Source organism: Alosa pseudoharengus, unplaced genomic scaffold, assembly GCF_046254945.1.
Source record: "Alosa pseudoharengus isolate Yale_2024_CS ecotype anadromous, Long Island Sound unplaced genomic scaffold, YU_APseudo_1.1 YU_APseudo_1.1_scf_8, whole genome shotgun sequence".
NCBI lineage: Eukaryota > Metazoa > Chordata > Actinopteri > Clupeiformes > Clupeidae > Alosa > Alosa pseudoharengus.
Window position 1 is genome coordinate 40,541,491 of NW_027468870.1, and position 16,346 is coordinate 40,557,836.

The 16,346-nt window shown below is 40.9% G+C and overlaps 1 protein-coding gene across 1 annotated transcript in view; it reads left to right on the forward strand.

Annotated features, from left to right (window-relative positions):
* igsf5a (immunoglobulin superfamily, member 5a) overlaps positions 1 to 14,916 on the forward strand; it is a 99,539-nt gene extending 84,623 nt beyond the window's left edge. Inside the window, exons 6-8 of the mRNA XM_076274057.1 lie at positions 12,599 to 12,694; positions 12,801 to 12,835; positions 14,423 to 14,916. Coding sequence (XP_076130172.1) covers positions 12,599 to 12,694; positions 12,801 to 12,835; positions 14,423 to 14,521 — 230 coding nt within the window. The 3' untranslated portion in view covers positions 14,522 to 14,916. The remainder of the gene's footprint in view (positions 1 to 12,598; positions 12,695 to 12,800; positions 12,836 to 14,422) is intronic.
* Positions 14,917 to 16,346: the final 1,430 nt, after the last annotated feature.

Below are 16,346 nucleotides of genomic sequence, written 5' to 3' on the forward strand. Positions count from 1 at the left end.
TAGTGGCAAGATTTCTTGATTGTACAGTGTCTGTCTCTCAGTAATGTTGTAAAATGAGAGCTTCGTCAGCTGGCAGTAGGCTACTTTGTCGGTAGTCATGAGAAGTTCGCTTGCTAACAGAACATAAATATGCTGCCCAGAAACCTTATGAATAGTTCAGATTTTTTTTACTACACTAACGAGGTTGAAATATAGACTTTGCCTACAGCATCTCCTTAACAGGAATGTTAACAAAATGACAGCATTCATATGACAAAGAAAAACGAATTCGGTCACTCAAGATTGTGCCACAGCAACCAGTGTAGGCTACAGTCCTACCCAATAGGCCTACTTGAAGCAGATAGCGTTGTCTGACGGTCGAGTGGGTTAATGCACGTATTTCCAGAACAGGTCTGCAACTTTCAGGCAGTTCTGAGTTCGAATCTAGGCAGGAGCAGAGCCATATAAAGGCCTAGGCCTATTGTTATAATTTTTTGCAAGGTGTTGCTCCTGGCAATACTTGTTTATAAGACGTTTGGTGATTAATTGATAGCTGTTTTTGGGACACGTTAAACGTTCTTTATAATGAGCGCATCTGGGGAGTAAAACGACTGTTACAACTGTAGGCTACAATGATTGCAATACAAAAATATGCGCGTGTTAGTTTAGTTAGTTTTGTGATGTTTTGCACTTTTGCCTCATGTGTTTTCAGGTTTGAGGGCTTTTTTGGCAAGCTTGACCTTGGTTAGACTCTGCATATGTGCAGAACATTATTAAACTTTGACTAACGTTTCGATGTTCGTTAGTCAAAAACATCGACACATCGAAATGTTAGTCAAAGTTTAATAATGTTCTGCACCTTTTACTAAAGAATAAAGAAAATTAAGAAGACATCTGAGCTGCACCGGCGTCTCTCCTTCTCTCTAAAATATCTGTCCTGGCCTGGTTGCAACGGATTGTGGCCAAACGACAGAAGCGCGGAGAACCCTCCTTTGTCTACCAAAAAGTGTTACTTTGTGCCCCGCGCTCCCCCACTGCTTGTGAAAGAAGGGGATGGGGGAGGGGGGCTTAACGTGAAAAAGCTTAATGTCACAAAACGGCAATGAGTCGTTTTAGGCTACAGGCCTTCATAATGGTAGGCTACAGGAAGTGGGGGGGAGGGTATGGGATGACCAGAGCAGTCATCTATCGTCTTTCCAGGCACACACAGCTCGTTATATAGCCTATCGACTGCCTTAACAGATAGGCTTTGCTCTTGGGTTTGGCCTTACAGCGAACTCAATGCTCTTGTTGCTTGCAGTTTGTTAAATAAAGCGATGCAGATTACATTATTTATTTCTGATTAATTGCGTCTTTTGATGTATTTTGCAACATTTGCTTGTTAGGCTGGGCTACTGTCAATGTCCTGTACAGGTCAATGTTCAACAATTGCTGGTGTAGGCCTAGGCTATTAATCAATTAGGGACTGTTCGTTATTTATTTAATTAAGGGGCTACCGGAGGAGTTTTGGGAGCGTTAGTCAAAAAAGACGTGACCCTCCCTTGCCAGCAAGAATTTTTTCTATGACCCTCCAAAGTGATTGAGAAAAAACGCATGACCCTCCCCAGTCCCAACAATTTATTGATGCCTTAGGCTACTGGGTCAATTTGGGAGCTTGCATGCTACGACTCCTTCCTTGAAATGCCTTGAAAAGGCTGTCGTTTGCACAATTTCACAAATAATCACCGGGACCGAAACAAACCTGTCAACTTTTCCCGGGTTTATCGCGTATTTTAACTTTTTCCTCGCTGTCTTAGGAGGAGCTGCAGGGCCGTCGCAAGGGGATGCGAGGCCCTGTGCGAACTTGACAGATGCAAGGCCCTTTTCACTTAAGTGCATGAAATCATGCGATAGCTTACTTTACACATAGCCAAGGCTACCGTCGGTGTATTTTAATAGTAGCCTAGTCTAATAAGCTACACCAGCTTGCCTTTAAGAGGGGAAATTCAATTGTATAGCCTATAACATTAGCTGAGTCACATATTTGGCCATATGGTGTTTATCATAGGCTACATCACGAAACCAAATAGTGTAACAAAGGCGAACACTTTAACAGGGGGAATTAATTGGGCATGAATCATTGTGCTGAACGGTATTTGTCAATGAGCAGAAACACACACGACATTCAAACTATTGATAAGATGTACTGGTCTGTATCTATAGGCTAACATTGGACAAATAAATGACACTGACTCGCCATATCCTGACTCAGGAAAAAAAAACATTTTCTTGCTTTGCCGCCAACTCAGCAATGAAATCATAGGCCAGTTTGCAGGTAGCCTAACGTCTTTTTCATAGAAGGGACAGCCCAGTCTCTCCTGTGACATGGAGGTGCGCAAATAGTTTTTAATAGCCTGTTCAACTTCGAAAAGCTTCGTTCACCCGATGCCAGTCACTGATCGCAATTTCAAAGTTCGGAAAGTGCAGTGGCCCCTATCTGCCCCCTTTGGAATTATATCTCGAGCCTATTATAAGGTCCAGTGCGTTATGTCCTGGGATTCGGATGTGCTCAAAAAGAAAAGAAAAAACACTTTTTTATAGATGGTTATGAGGAGCAATATGAGAGAGAAATTTGATGATCATTGATCGTTGTTTTGGGACGTTAAGCCTTTTCCATAGGCGTCAGTGAAGGAGATTGAAGAATGACGAAAATATTTCTTAACTACAAAAACTCAGTGTCTAAAAACTCAGTGTCATTCAGACTCAACCCTCTTGTTGTTTTATTATCTTTTTCGTTGTCGTTTGAACGTTGGCAAGCAGGCATGTTGCGGTTGCAATTTAAGTGAAATTTCTACAGTAGGCCTACAACATGCTGTTAGGCTGGGCTACTGTCAATGTACTTGTACAGGTAAATGTTCAACAATTGCTGGTGCACAGGTTATATAATCAATTAGCTAAATCATTTGTCCAGCTGTTTAAACATTTTTTCGTGCTACATTCAAACGCAAAAGGTGCTTTGATATATTTTTCGTTTGAACGTCGGCAAGCAGGCATGCTTTGGTTGCAATGAATGAGGATAATTGCTTTTTTTTGCATTATTTTGAATATGACTCGCTCCAGTCTCAACAGCACGTACTTTTTCCACACGCTAAGTTCTAACACACATATCCCCTCTCGCTTTCGCTCTCTCCATCCCTGCACACGGTGCTTTCTTAAAGGAGCTGCACCATTTTACAACAATTGCATCTACATTTTCATATTAGAATGTTTTGTCAAGTGTAAGCTTAAACTACCGTGATCAATTTAAGTTCCCGTGCCCCCGCTGCGTCATGGAAGCAGTAAGTCAGTCGCATCAAAAATAGTAGTGGCACCCAAGTGACACCTTGTGGTTGTTTGTGTCAACTGCAGTTTGTGCCATTTCTGCTGAGAAAATGGGGTGTGTGATTCATGAAGGAACCCGTCCAAACTTAACCCACTGTACAGTACTCACCACCGGTCGGGGTGGTCTTGTAGAGCATTGAGCAATGATGTGGTGATGGGGCTGAGCGGAGTTCTTGTAGGCAACTGTCCCTCCGGTGAGCAACTCTGACTGCTAGCTGGATGAACCGTTCCAGTCCCATGGCATCATCGTAGGTAGAGAGTTGGAGATGCAGGTTGGGCTCTAGTCCTTGTCGGAAAGCTGTGATGAGTGCGGCCTCATTCCATCCACTGGCTGCAGCGAGGGTGTGGAATTGGAGGGAGTATTCGGTGACTGATCGTTTTCCTTGCCTCAAAGCATGCAACTGGGCCTGGGCCGATGAATCACCCTCTGGGAGCCCAAACACTTCCGCGAAATGCTCCACAAAGTCGTCGCAGGGCCATCGAGGCTCCATACACTTTCTGCCCATTGCAAGGCACGCCCAGAGAGCAAAGAGATGATGTAGGCAATTCGAGATCGCTCTGTTGGAAACCGGTGTGCTTGCATCTCCAGGGCCAGGGAGCATTGCAGGAGGAAGCCCTTACATCCCTCGGGTGCACCAGAATAGGGCATGGGGTTGACTACTGGGCTGGAGGGGACTGCTGGTGGAGGAGCAGGGTGGGCTAGTGCAGCTGTGAGGGCCTGGCGAAACTCATTCACAAGCTCCCGGAAGGGGTCTGCATTTTGAGGCTGCATTGCCTAGTCTGGCCTTCTCTCACGGTACACAGAAGGAGATACTGAACACAGTGATGGAGATTTATTGAATGGTAAACAGAAAAGTACTTGCAGGTCCAGAATTCAAAACAAAGCAAACACACAGGAGATCAGACTAAGGCAACTAAAGATAGAGGGCAACGTCCAACAAAGTTCATAACTTAACTGAATCCAACAAATACTGAAGAGCAGGCGAGGGAGCGAGTCTTTGGCTGGGTCCTTCATACAGCATTGACGAGGCCAGACAAAGTGTGTGTGTGGAGGGAGGCCTGATATAGTGCAGCTGATCAGCTGATTGATCAGCTGCAGGTGTAAGGCTTCAGTAGGCAGGGGAGAGAGAATGAGTGACAGGAGTGTGAGTCTGATGAGTGGGCGTGGCTGGGGAAGTGGCTGGTGCAGAGTGAGGTGCTGCTGAAGAACCTGGCAAAGCTGTGACAAACAGGGCTCATCCCAGTCAATTGCCAAATTGTGGAGGACTGCACAGGTGATTATTATGTTCCTTGCCCTTTGTGGTGTGGTTCATATAGGCAGCTGTTGAAAATGTGTGCATCATGCACACTGCCGGGCCATCTCGCTAGGTTATATTGCGAATGTGCATGTTGTTATCCAAAACCATTTGACAGTTTATAGAGCTGTAATAGAAACGGTAATATTATAAAAAATACTGTTATTACTTACTAATATTATTGCAAAACATCTGCTCCACTATTTGACACATCAAAGTGTTTCACAGGCGTTAAAGTCAGTTGTGACATTAATTATGTACACCGCACAAATGCATTTTGCCTTAGTGTAGCCTATATTTGTTATGTTTAGGCAGACCAAATATCAGGGGATGTAGCCTTACGTTGATTCGTAAAGGCTGGATTACGCACGGTGCCATGGAAAATGAGTGGAATGTGGGTGCAGTCCACTATTCCAAGCACCCCAGGCATAAATAAATGTAAAACGGCGTGGAGATGTCTCTCTGCTCTTCCTCGTTTGCCATAGCTATAGTTGGGGTGAAGTGCAGCGATCAATATAATTTTTGCTCCTTGTTGTAATGTTCTATTCGCGACAATTGATTTAATTTCATTAACACAGTGGATGAGTTGATGGAAGAATCAGATTCCAGATTTCCACAAGACTAGTTCACAATATATTGCAACATTATTTGCGTTTTATCACTTTTAAAATTGACTTTACATTTCCAAAGTTTTTTGGTGGTAATTATAAAGGTCTGAGACAGACGTGTTTAAGGAGAGACTAAACCATAGTTTGCGAGATCTCTTTTAAACTACTGGTAATTATAACACAAAAAACTTATTTAGCTGCAACAATCATAAAAACATATCCCCACCCCAAAATCCTGAAATGCATCTGCATCTGCTGGGTTAAAATTCGAAATCAGAGAAGTTCTGGTTTAACCCGAGTTTAACTTGGAATCAGCTAATCCTGTGTGAGTCATTACACAGCAATCACGTTCAACTAAGTGCTCAGCTGCGTGTTAAACTCTCCTTAAACTCATTTAAACTCCTTAAAACCTCAGTTTTAAAGAGTAGGCTGTGGTTTTAACCCTTTCGTGCCCGTGCCGAACATTCCATTTTTGGTGCTGGATGACCTCCTTACACAAAAAACCTTATTACTTGAGTATAATACATACCATCAATGGGATATACATACCATTGTAATCAGAAGGATCAGTTCTATCAAATGATGTAAAATACATATGGTAATGTTGATACAGTAATGAACAGTCTTTGAAAATCCTCTCCAAATGTATACCGAAATTTGTTAAAATTTAATTTCATTCACATAAAAATTAATTTTCATCATATTTCTATACGAGATAGAGACAAATATAGAGTGTATGACATGTTCAGCAAGTTGTGGGCTATTTAACAAAAAAGACTGAATTGGAATATCATTAACCTTTCAAAAGTTATGATATTTTTAGTGATCAGTGTAAAAAAATGCAGGAAACGGGATTTAGAATGTTGACAGAATTCACATTCTCTTTCTCACCAAAAACATAAAAGTATGCATAAAAACTAATAATGAAGTCAGACACAATGGTTTAGATTTATTTGGTCCATAAGAATAAACCATTTATTTGTATATAAGAAAATGCTACAGTCAATAATAATGATATATAAAAGAAAAACATGTACCTTACCAGTAATACAGGAAGTAAGTATACTGTATATTTATTGAAGATCAATTCTGAATAGAGACATAAAATACATTTGATTCAACAGATACAACTTCCTTATATAAATTAGTGTAATATGAAAATGATATACATCTATAAAATGTATTATTTATGAAAAGCTAGGAATACAATCAACTTCAACAACACTCAAAAATCAATGTGTTCTAAACATTTGAAAGTGGATTACATAGAACAAGCCTGCCACATATACACACAAACTCACACACACACACACACACACACACACACACACACTGAGGAGGATAGGGAAAGGTGGGGTGGGGAACCTGAAGGTTAAACACAGAAGACCTATGACTCATAACGAAACGCATCCCCTTCTGTAGAATGCCAAATCTGAATTTTGTTTACCAAAAAAACAAAGTCACCTACCGCTAAACTCCAGGCCATACAAGCTACTTTAGTGTTATTATGTATTGTTTTTATAACAAAGCCAACAATTTTTCTTTGGCTCCTGCTGTACAGGAATATGTACTTGATGAAAAGACGACAAAGTAGTAGTTGGAGCAGCTGAAGGCGAGGCTGAAAGCTGTTGTGATAGATTTTCTCCAAAGTCTTTCTGGCTGTAGCTACCAAATGTCCCATGTCAATGATCAATCCCAGAAAACTGTGAAACTCTTCTGGGGTCTCTTCGTCCCATGCCCCTGCACTGTGTGTTTGCATACGACGGCCTACTAAGCACAACCTCCCACCCGTTCCGGTTGGTAAAACCACATATGCCTGGGACAACAACATATAAAAAACAACATAACAAGTCTATTTCACAGTGTTTTAGTGGCAGTCTACACCAACCTACGCACGGCACCTAAATCTATACCTTCTTCCTCCATCCTCACATGGTCTTCAACATTGTGAGCGCAAGCTCATCAGCAGTCAGCTACCTCTTCAGGCCTGCAAGGAGGTCTGTGTAGGTCTTGTCATCCTCCATCTGAAACAACAGTAAAATCATACAAATGTAATACCTTTATTAATTTAAAAAATAAAATCACAAAACTACAGATGCGTGCGTGTGTGCACATACATACACAAGAAGAGGTAGCCTAAACTATTGAAGCATTCAAGAACTCAAAAATATTTAGAAGTATGAAAAGTCATTTTATTACACATGGGTTTAGCTACCCTAAATCTGATTGCCTGGCTGGCATTAAGATAAAGACAGATTACATTTTACCTAGTAACTAACTGCTGAAATGCAATAATGACATTTCTGACATAATATGTGATTTCACATCATGTTTTCTATAACTACATATTGAGAAGAGTAGAATATCAAGTCATGCCATCTTAGAAAATGTTGAGACAAGCACGTCTGATGTTTGTCATTTAGAAGTTAGCAAGGTAGCAGCTAAAACAGTTCACTACAAACTGCCTAGCGAGGTAACAACCCGAGGAGAGGCAATAAGTTAATTAGCACTACATTTCTGACAGAATCTGTGATTTCACATCTTGTTTTTTACAACTACATTGAGAGGAGTAAAAATATCTCTCAACTTATTTCATGTAAGAGAACGCAACTTAGAAACGCGGCGCCCATTGATTTATTCAGCTTTGGTATGCTATACTGACTTGCCAATATAATGCTTACCTAACAAGCAAATTGGTACTAGAAAACAAACTTACTTACAGGTTATATACTAACAGGTTTTTAAATGAAATTGTCAAATGAAAATAACTGATATCAAAAGCAAACGAGAATACTGCAAGCAGTTCAGAGTAATGCAGCTAGCTAGTTACATGACGATGCACTTAGCCCCCGCTATGCCATAATGTTGACGCTGATGAGAAAGCATATTACTGTCAAATGACATGATTTTATGACTACAAATTAAGATGAACCATAACTAGAAACTATGTAAAACATATATTACCTCAGTTTATCCAGCTGTGTGGTTTCCAGTCGAGGTAAACTCCAACGAAGTGCAGGTGGCATCTGGCGGTCAATGTCAAAATGTACTGACTGAAGTGAAAAGTTTTTTTCACGACTCATCTTCAAGTATCCAAAACATTTCGCGCCATAAACCCCTTAACCAATCATATCAAATTGAAGCTTATGTTGTCAGCATTACGGGGAAGATTTCAGAAATAAAATCAGTCATTGGACAGCTGAGATATTAGATGATTGGTCATCGTTAAAATTTTAACGAAATTAGAACGGTCGGGCTTGTAAGGGTTAAGTCGCAGCGCAGCTAGCGCCATGCTAACTGACAGAGCAATTGGCCCAATGGTCAAGGTCGCTTTACATAGTAGAAGGAAAACACAACAACAGACAAACAATAACAATACAACAAAGACAAGCTATGTGTTTAGAGCCATGTGTTGCTATGTGTTGCTATGTGTTTAGAGCCATGTGTTGCTATGTGTTTAGAGCCATGTGTTGCTATGTGTTTAGAGCCATGTGTTGCTATGTGTTTAGAGCTATGTGTTTAGAGCCATGTGTTGCCATGTGTTGGGTGTGGAGGAGAAGTGATCATTAAACAAGGGCAGGCAGCTCACTGCGCCGGGATTAGTGTGTGCTTCACCTCACTGTGTGTTCACTGTGTGCTGTTCAGTGTTGGGCAAGTTACTTCAAAATCGTAATGTACTATGCATTACTTATTACTGTCATTTCAAAGTAATTTGTTACATTATAATATTACTGTGTCTGAATTGTAAGGCATTACACTACTATTGCATTACTTTTGAGTTACTTTCACCAAAATATCTAGAAATATGGATTTGCCATTCTAAATGCAGTTTATTACGCTCAATGCAGCTTGCTCTTCCAATGGAGGGAGATGTGGTATAGCATAATGACTGAGCTAGCCTTAAGGCAACAGTAGAATGCAATAGGCGCAGTGCTCATAATGCAATACAAGGAACAATCATAGTCAGAATTTTGTTAAAAACCGACAAAAGGTCAAAGTCTGGTAAATTGTGATAGAAATACTGTAACTTTAAGGCCTAGGCCTACTCATTAAAATCAATAGAGAGCCTACTATATTGTAAATCAAAGCTTAAAGGAACCGTATGTAAGATTGTGGCCAAAATGGCTACTACAATTACTTTCAAATTACTGTAGAGCGGTGTATCCCCTTCCCCTCCCCTCTGACTGGCAGATTTGGCAACCGGATGACGAAACACTACTGACTTTGTGATTAGTAGATAGGTGGAGGGTGGCGCATTAGGCCAAAACACAACATGAAAACATCAACATCAGTTGAGGGCTGCAACTTCACCTTTTAAATGACAATATCCTGGCCAGACTACTGTTGTCAGTGATATAATTATTTGAAATGAACATGATTTCTTAATGTCTAGTATCATATCAGGGCAATTTTATGATTAATTGAAATACATTTTTTACATACGGTTCCTTTAATAAAGACATGTCAAGATGGTGGCCTGCTGGCAATTTCGGTGCCCTAAGTGAGTGGCTTTGAGTGAGTGACATTTAAATGATAACTCAAACACCTAAAGTAAAATAAAAGGCCTATTATTTACAGATCATTACTGTGTATTTTTAAACATTAATTTCTGAAGAAATGCTGTTTTACTTATAAATGGTGCACTGTCACTTTAAGAGCATTGATCTTTACGTTGTCATAATTTCCTTTTGCCAGCTCTTGTTTACAAGCCTTATTTGTTTGAGTTACATTGATAGCACAATATTAACAATAATATGCACAATGTTAAGTTGTTTAAAGCAACCTTCATTGCTTTGGAAATGGAAGTATGCAATGACATGTTGCTTCACATTTCGTTTTGCGAATACAAGTGAATTATGAGCCTGGTATCCACCTAGCTATCTGAATGGAATGCGTTTCAGTCGACTCAGCATATCATGTGCTTCATGTAGCCTAAATGCTTGGAAAACGAATGATTGAAGACCCACTAATTGGTGATTGAGAGAACCCAAAAGGTATCAAACTTGCATGTAACATCGTGTTAGTGCATTTTGACATTGTAAACGTTATTGATGAAGAGTGAAACGCAGTTTGCAGTAAAGCTACTATTCATTGGTTCATACTATTCATTGGTGCCCCCTCTGTCCTTTGGTGCCCAACGCAAAGTGTGTGATGCGCGTGGTGGGAGCGGTGGCACTGCCAGGCTACACAATCTTTTTCTGCATTTCTATCCCTTTATTCTCTTCAATTCAAGTTCACAGCACAAAGCTGACATGCACAACAGCATAGTTTGTGTTTTATCAAGAATCAAAAAGATTAGCGTGGCACTACTTTAGATGTTTCATTAATTTACTTGTGCTATTTCGCGAGCTGAGAGATCTTTCGGTTTCGCACACAAAGTGCACTAACTATTATGTTCTTCATAGCCTTGTCTCTGACAAGCTGAAAATAATGAGCGTAGGCTTACTGTATGTCCATCCCGCAAATAGAGTCTGCCTGCGAGTCTGCTGCAGCCACAGTCATATTCAACCAGTATCAGGAGATAACGTTCTACTATTTTGCGCGGATTTTTTCTCCTCTGTTATTCTCCCGTGGTGTTTGCGAATATGTATCAAAACAAAACAAGCGCTTAATTTTGGCTTAAATTGCATTGTAACGCGCGTTACTGAAGTTTGTACCGAGTAAATATTACCCAATTTTTTTTTTGTAATGCCTTACATTACCGCGTTAACGTAAACAGCAATATATTACAGTAATTACATTACTTTTGTAACGCATTACTCCCAACACTGGTGCTGTTTGTGTTTCACTAATTCACCGATTGGGTTAAATGCAGAGACCAAATTTCCCTCATGGGATCAAAAAAGTATATATACTTATACTTATACTTAGAAGGACAGTCACAAAGAGTTTGGGGGAGGGTGTTCCAGAGATTGGGGGCCAAGGCACTGAAAGATCTGCCACCCAGGGTGGAGAGTCTGGTGCGGGAGATAGCTAAGAGATTTTGGTCAGAGGATCTGAGTGAGCGGGAGGGAGTGTAAGGGGTCAAGAGGTTGCAGATGTGGGGGGGAGCAAGGTTGTGGAGGGCTTTAAAGGTGAGTAGTAGTACTTTGTATTTGATCCTGGACGGAACTGGTAGCCAGTGGAGTTGATGGAGAGCGGGGGTGATGTGTGCAGATCGTTTGGTATGGGTGAGGAGCCTGGCTGCAGAGTTTTGAATGTATTACAGTCTCTGAAGGGATTTAGTGGGAAGACCAAGGAAAAGTGAGTTATAGTAATCTAGACGGGACATAATGAAGGAGTGGACCACAGTCTGTGCATCACTAACAGAGAGGAAGGGTCGGAGGCAGGCATTGTGGCCTACTGGTTAGGGCTTCGGACTTGTAACCGGAGGGTTGCCGGTTCGAACCCCAACCAGTAGGAATGGCTGAAGTGCCCTTGAGCAAGGCACCTAACCTCTCACTGCTCCCCGGGTGCCGAGGCAGCTCACTGTGTCGGGATTAGTGTGTGCTTCACCTCACTGTGTGCTGAGTGTGTTTCACTAATTCACGGATTGGGATAAATGCAGAGACTAAATTTCCCTCACAGGATCAAAAGAGTAAATATACTATACTATACTATACTATACTATGTTGCGGAGGTGAAAGAAGGCAGTCTTAGTGAGTGATTTGATATGAGGATCAAACCTAAGGGTGGAGTCAAGTTGAATGCCAAGGTTCTTGACAACAGGGGTAGAGTGGACAGGTGAACCATCGATGTTGAGAGTGAGACTGTGAGATTGGAGAGCATGCTTTTAGGGCCAATCAGCAGAACGTCAACCATAAATACAAAATAAGAAATAAATACAATAATGTAGGCTACATGTTGCGGCCCACCACGTTGTGTTTTTAAGCAGCAGAATCATTTATTATGTCATAACAATATTTACACCAATCATCAGCGTTTTGTTGATGATCAGGGAAAGTCCACTCTCTTTGCCCCAAACATAGGCTATCATTTGTGACGTGTAAGCAAGGGTTCTCTTGAGGGGAAAATATCAGCGTTCTACTATTAATACAAAAACTACTCCACATACAAGACAAACAAACAGACAATTGAAATTTAATAGAAATCTTTCAAATGAATCCTGTGATCATGTTGCTGGGCAGATAGTGTGTGATATACAACTACTTGAGTATATAATCACACAGCCATTATAGACATAGTAAAATTACCTACAATTGTGTAAAATAATCTGCATGCAATTATTATGTCTCACACCCTACATTATTATGTGTACATGTCAAACACAGGGGTACTAATGATTAATGGAATATTATGTTCAAAAAAGTACATTTATGACTATATTCAATACAGTTTCACTCTATTGTTCTCAAGAGTCCAGCTCTAAAGGGAATGTCATGAATCCGAGCCAGAATGCAGAAGAAACCCATGGAAAAGATAACCCTGGATACATTACAAATGGGGACATAAGTAAGGCTACGAAAAACACTCCAAAACATATATCCATCCACACACAAACAGGAAGACCAAATAGACATTTTTACATTCCTTTTAAATACAGCTTTCTCTTCAACAGGTCATAGCAATTTCATCACAGTAAATAATTACCAGGTAAGTCATTACTTCCATGAACATAAGACCATTCTGTCACACTTTACCTGACAGGGTGACATGACACTTTCATGACACATGAACCCTAACCCTAATCCTAACCCTAACTTGTTATGACAAAAACCGAATGACACTTAACAGAAGCATTATGTCATGACTGTTTATGACTTGTTTATGACACGTTCATGACAGTGTCATGTCACTATTATGTCGACACTGTCAAGTAAAGTGTAACCAACCATTCTTACTTGGGAAGCGCAACCAATTCTTTTTTGTACCGACCTATCTTTCACAGCAGTTGTGTTAGCTTCTGCCAGCTTTTCAGTTGCAACCCTGAGCATGTTAAAACAAATTGTGACTCTGAAATCGTGTAGCCTACTCATTATGACACTACCAAATCTTTTTTTTTATTAATACAAACATACGGTTGACATTGTTGGGGAAAAATCGCAATATTTGTACACATGTGGCACTTCTAAGATTCTACATTATTGAAAAAATGATGACTACATGATGGTGAAAGAAAACTCTTTGCCTCTGCCATTAATTGCATATATCAGGACACCTTGGCGGCATACCATGGGGCATACCCTTAGGGGCAGCCGTGGCCTACTGGTTAGCACTTCAGACTTGTAACCGGAGGGTTGCCGGTTCGAACCCCGACCAGTAGGCGCGGCTGAAGTGCCCTTGAGCAAGGCACCTAACCCCTCACTGCTCCCCGAGCGCCGCTGTAGCAGGCAGCTCACTGGGCCGGGATTAGTGTGTGCTTCACCTCACTGTGTGTTCACTGTGTGCTGTGTGTGTTTCACTAATTCACGGATTGGGATAAATGCAGAGACCAAATTTCCCTCACGGGATCAAAAGAGTATATATACTTATACTTATACATACGCGGAGTTTTATGACCAGATATTTTAAAAATAATTTAAATAACACAAAACAACAATATAAGGAATGGGCTGCGGTTGATGATGGGAGCAGTCAGGTTTTCTTCTCTTGCGATCCTTCATATCATTATCAAAAAACGAAAATGACTGTTGCACTAGTCTGGACATCTTGCCGTGCCAACGTTGCAATAAAGGTTGCCTTAATGCCATGTATATAAATGTCCTGTCCACTTTGTTTAAACAGCAAAGTGGCGAAGCCTCGTTCACCTGTTTGGAACTGGCTGGTGAATGTGACGCGCGTAGGCCTGGCTAGATATACCATGATCCTTTTTGTGCATCTAGGCCTATTGATCGCTGTGGATTACTTTTTTTCGTGTCATTGGATTACAGCAAAATATGAATATTTTTGCTTAACATGTCTTAACGTAATGGCGTGATTGTGCTTCGTTTCTGCGTTTGGAGAGGCATCAGACTGTAGGAGAACACTTCTTTTGATTCCTGGAGTTCTCGCTATGATTTAGGTCTGCCCTGCACTCAATAGCCTACAGTTTGGAGTTTAATTTCATTTATCATTAATTTAATTCAATTTGACTGACTGACTACCATTATACATTACAAACAAATTTCTTATATTTTCTCTCATGAATTGATACAATGCATCATGAAAATATGAAACAAATCTTATTTCTCTGATTTCTAGATTCCAGACATGAACCAGACAAGCAGTGGTCAGCAAAATGTTTTCAAGATACATGAAGGAATGACCACAACAACATTCAGACATGTGACCATTGTTTAAAAACATAAAGCCAATTCTTAGATTTTTTTCTCAATCTTTTTATGCACCAGCATGGAACTCCATATGAACAACTCAATATAATCAATGATTAACCTAAAATTCAACCTCTCATCTCCTAAGGTTAGAGGGAAGAAACCTCTCTTCCTCTGTGAGACGCTGACAGGAGGAGGGCCCCCTCTTGTCCTTCCTCCCTGCGAAGAGCGCCAACTTTAGTGTCGTCAATCCCCTCATATCATTGAACTGCTTTCTACATACAATTGCGGTTCTCAGTGGGCCAGACTATGGTTGTTCAGGGTGGCAGCTAACTCCTCCCATGCTGCATGGACCTCAGTGAGCCTTCGAGGTTTATGGTTATTTCTTCCTTGGAGAAGCACTCCTGGTGAACACACTGTCAGAGCTCTCTAACAGACTTCATTTAAAGGTATACTATGCAGGTTCAGGTATTGTTGGTGTTTTGGTGTAGAGTTCCCCCTAGAGTTAGATTATAGAGAATATATTTATATTTTACTCTGCCATTGTAAATAGCCTAATTATCGTGGCTTGTTCCCCCTGTACACAATGAAAACACTTTTGTTGTGGGGGTGAAGGATTAACAGAATTAAGATTAAGGCAGAAACTATATCAATTAAGGTAAACTTTCACGATTCTCACGAGATGTCCTCGGGACGCTATTTTTGAAGTTGCATGGCTGATTCTCTCATAGCGACTCACTACGGCTGTGCTGTATGGCTATGCTAAGTGAACAACTGCCCCGTTTACCATCAAATTGGCTTCGAATTAGTGAAATTCTTGCATTTAAATGGCGGTTCTGTAACTGAGTCATTTCTTCGCCAATTCACATTTTTCTCTACAGCGCTCCACCTACAGTTTTGGGGTGCATATTTCACAACCGTCTCTTTTGTCTTTTCCCTGGCTCTGCCATGATGAACATCTAAAAAATGAAGCCATCTTATAGCTAGCTGGCATGGCTAAGCTGAATTTTATAACATGAGATATGTCTCCATGTAGGGTAGTGTCAAATAGTGAAGTGATAGTAGGTAGATCATGTAGGCCTACATGTCACATGAGCCACACAGATGAGGGGTGCTGCTTGTTCTGTCCCTCCCAAACTGCATTAAAATGGTGTGTTTAGCAATCAGAATAACAAAAAAATTGCGGGGGAGAAACTCCCGGACACCCGCCAATATAGTCCGCACCCCTCTCAGAAGATACTTACAACGTCCCTGTAGGGAGTTATTTATAATTTCGCCGGATTGTTTCACTTCCCTATCCCACAACCCTCACACTTTTAAAAAGCTTGATACGCCTCTGGTTACTGATCTGCTGACACCATACTCCACGTCGCTCAGGTCATCTTCTCAACAGCTCCTCTCCATTCCCCACACACGCCTTAAGACAAAAGGTGACAGAGCGTTCTCTGTCATTGCCCCTAGGCTCTGGAACAACCTCCCCCTTCAGATCAGGTCCAGCCCTACTATTGCCAGTTTTAAATCTAAGTTAAAGACCCATCTTTTTACTCTTGCTTTTACCCCAAGTTAAGGCTACGCCCCCTCTTGCCCTCCTAAGTCCACCCCTTCCCACAATTTCTGCTTCATCATCAATCTCACTAGCTATTATTTTTATTTCTTATTTTTTTAATTTTCTCTCTGTTTTTTTACATATTTTATTGTCTCACTTCACTTTACTGCTATGTGTTTTACCCCTTTAGCCTTACTGTTTATTATTTAAGCAATATAGCACTCGTGGGATTGAGAGTGGGATTGGTCATGGATATTCCCACAGGTGTTGTTCGGCCGTAGCCACGAGGCCAGAGGCAGAGTGGCGC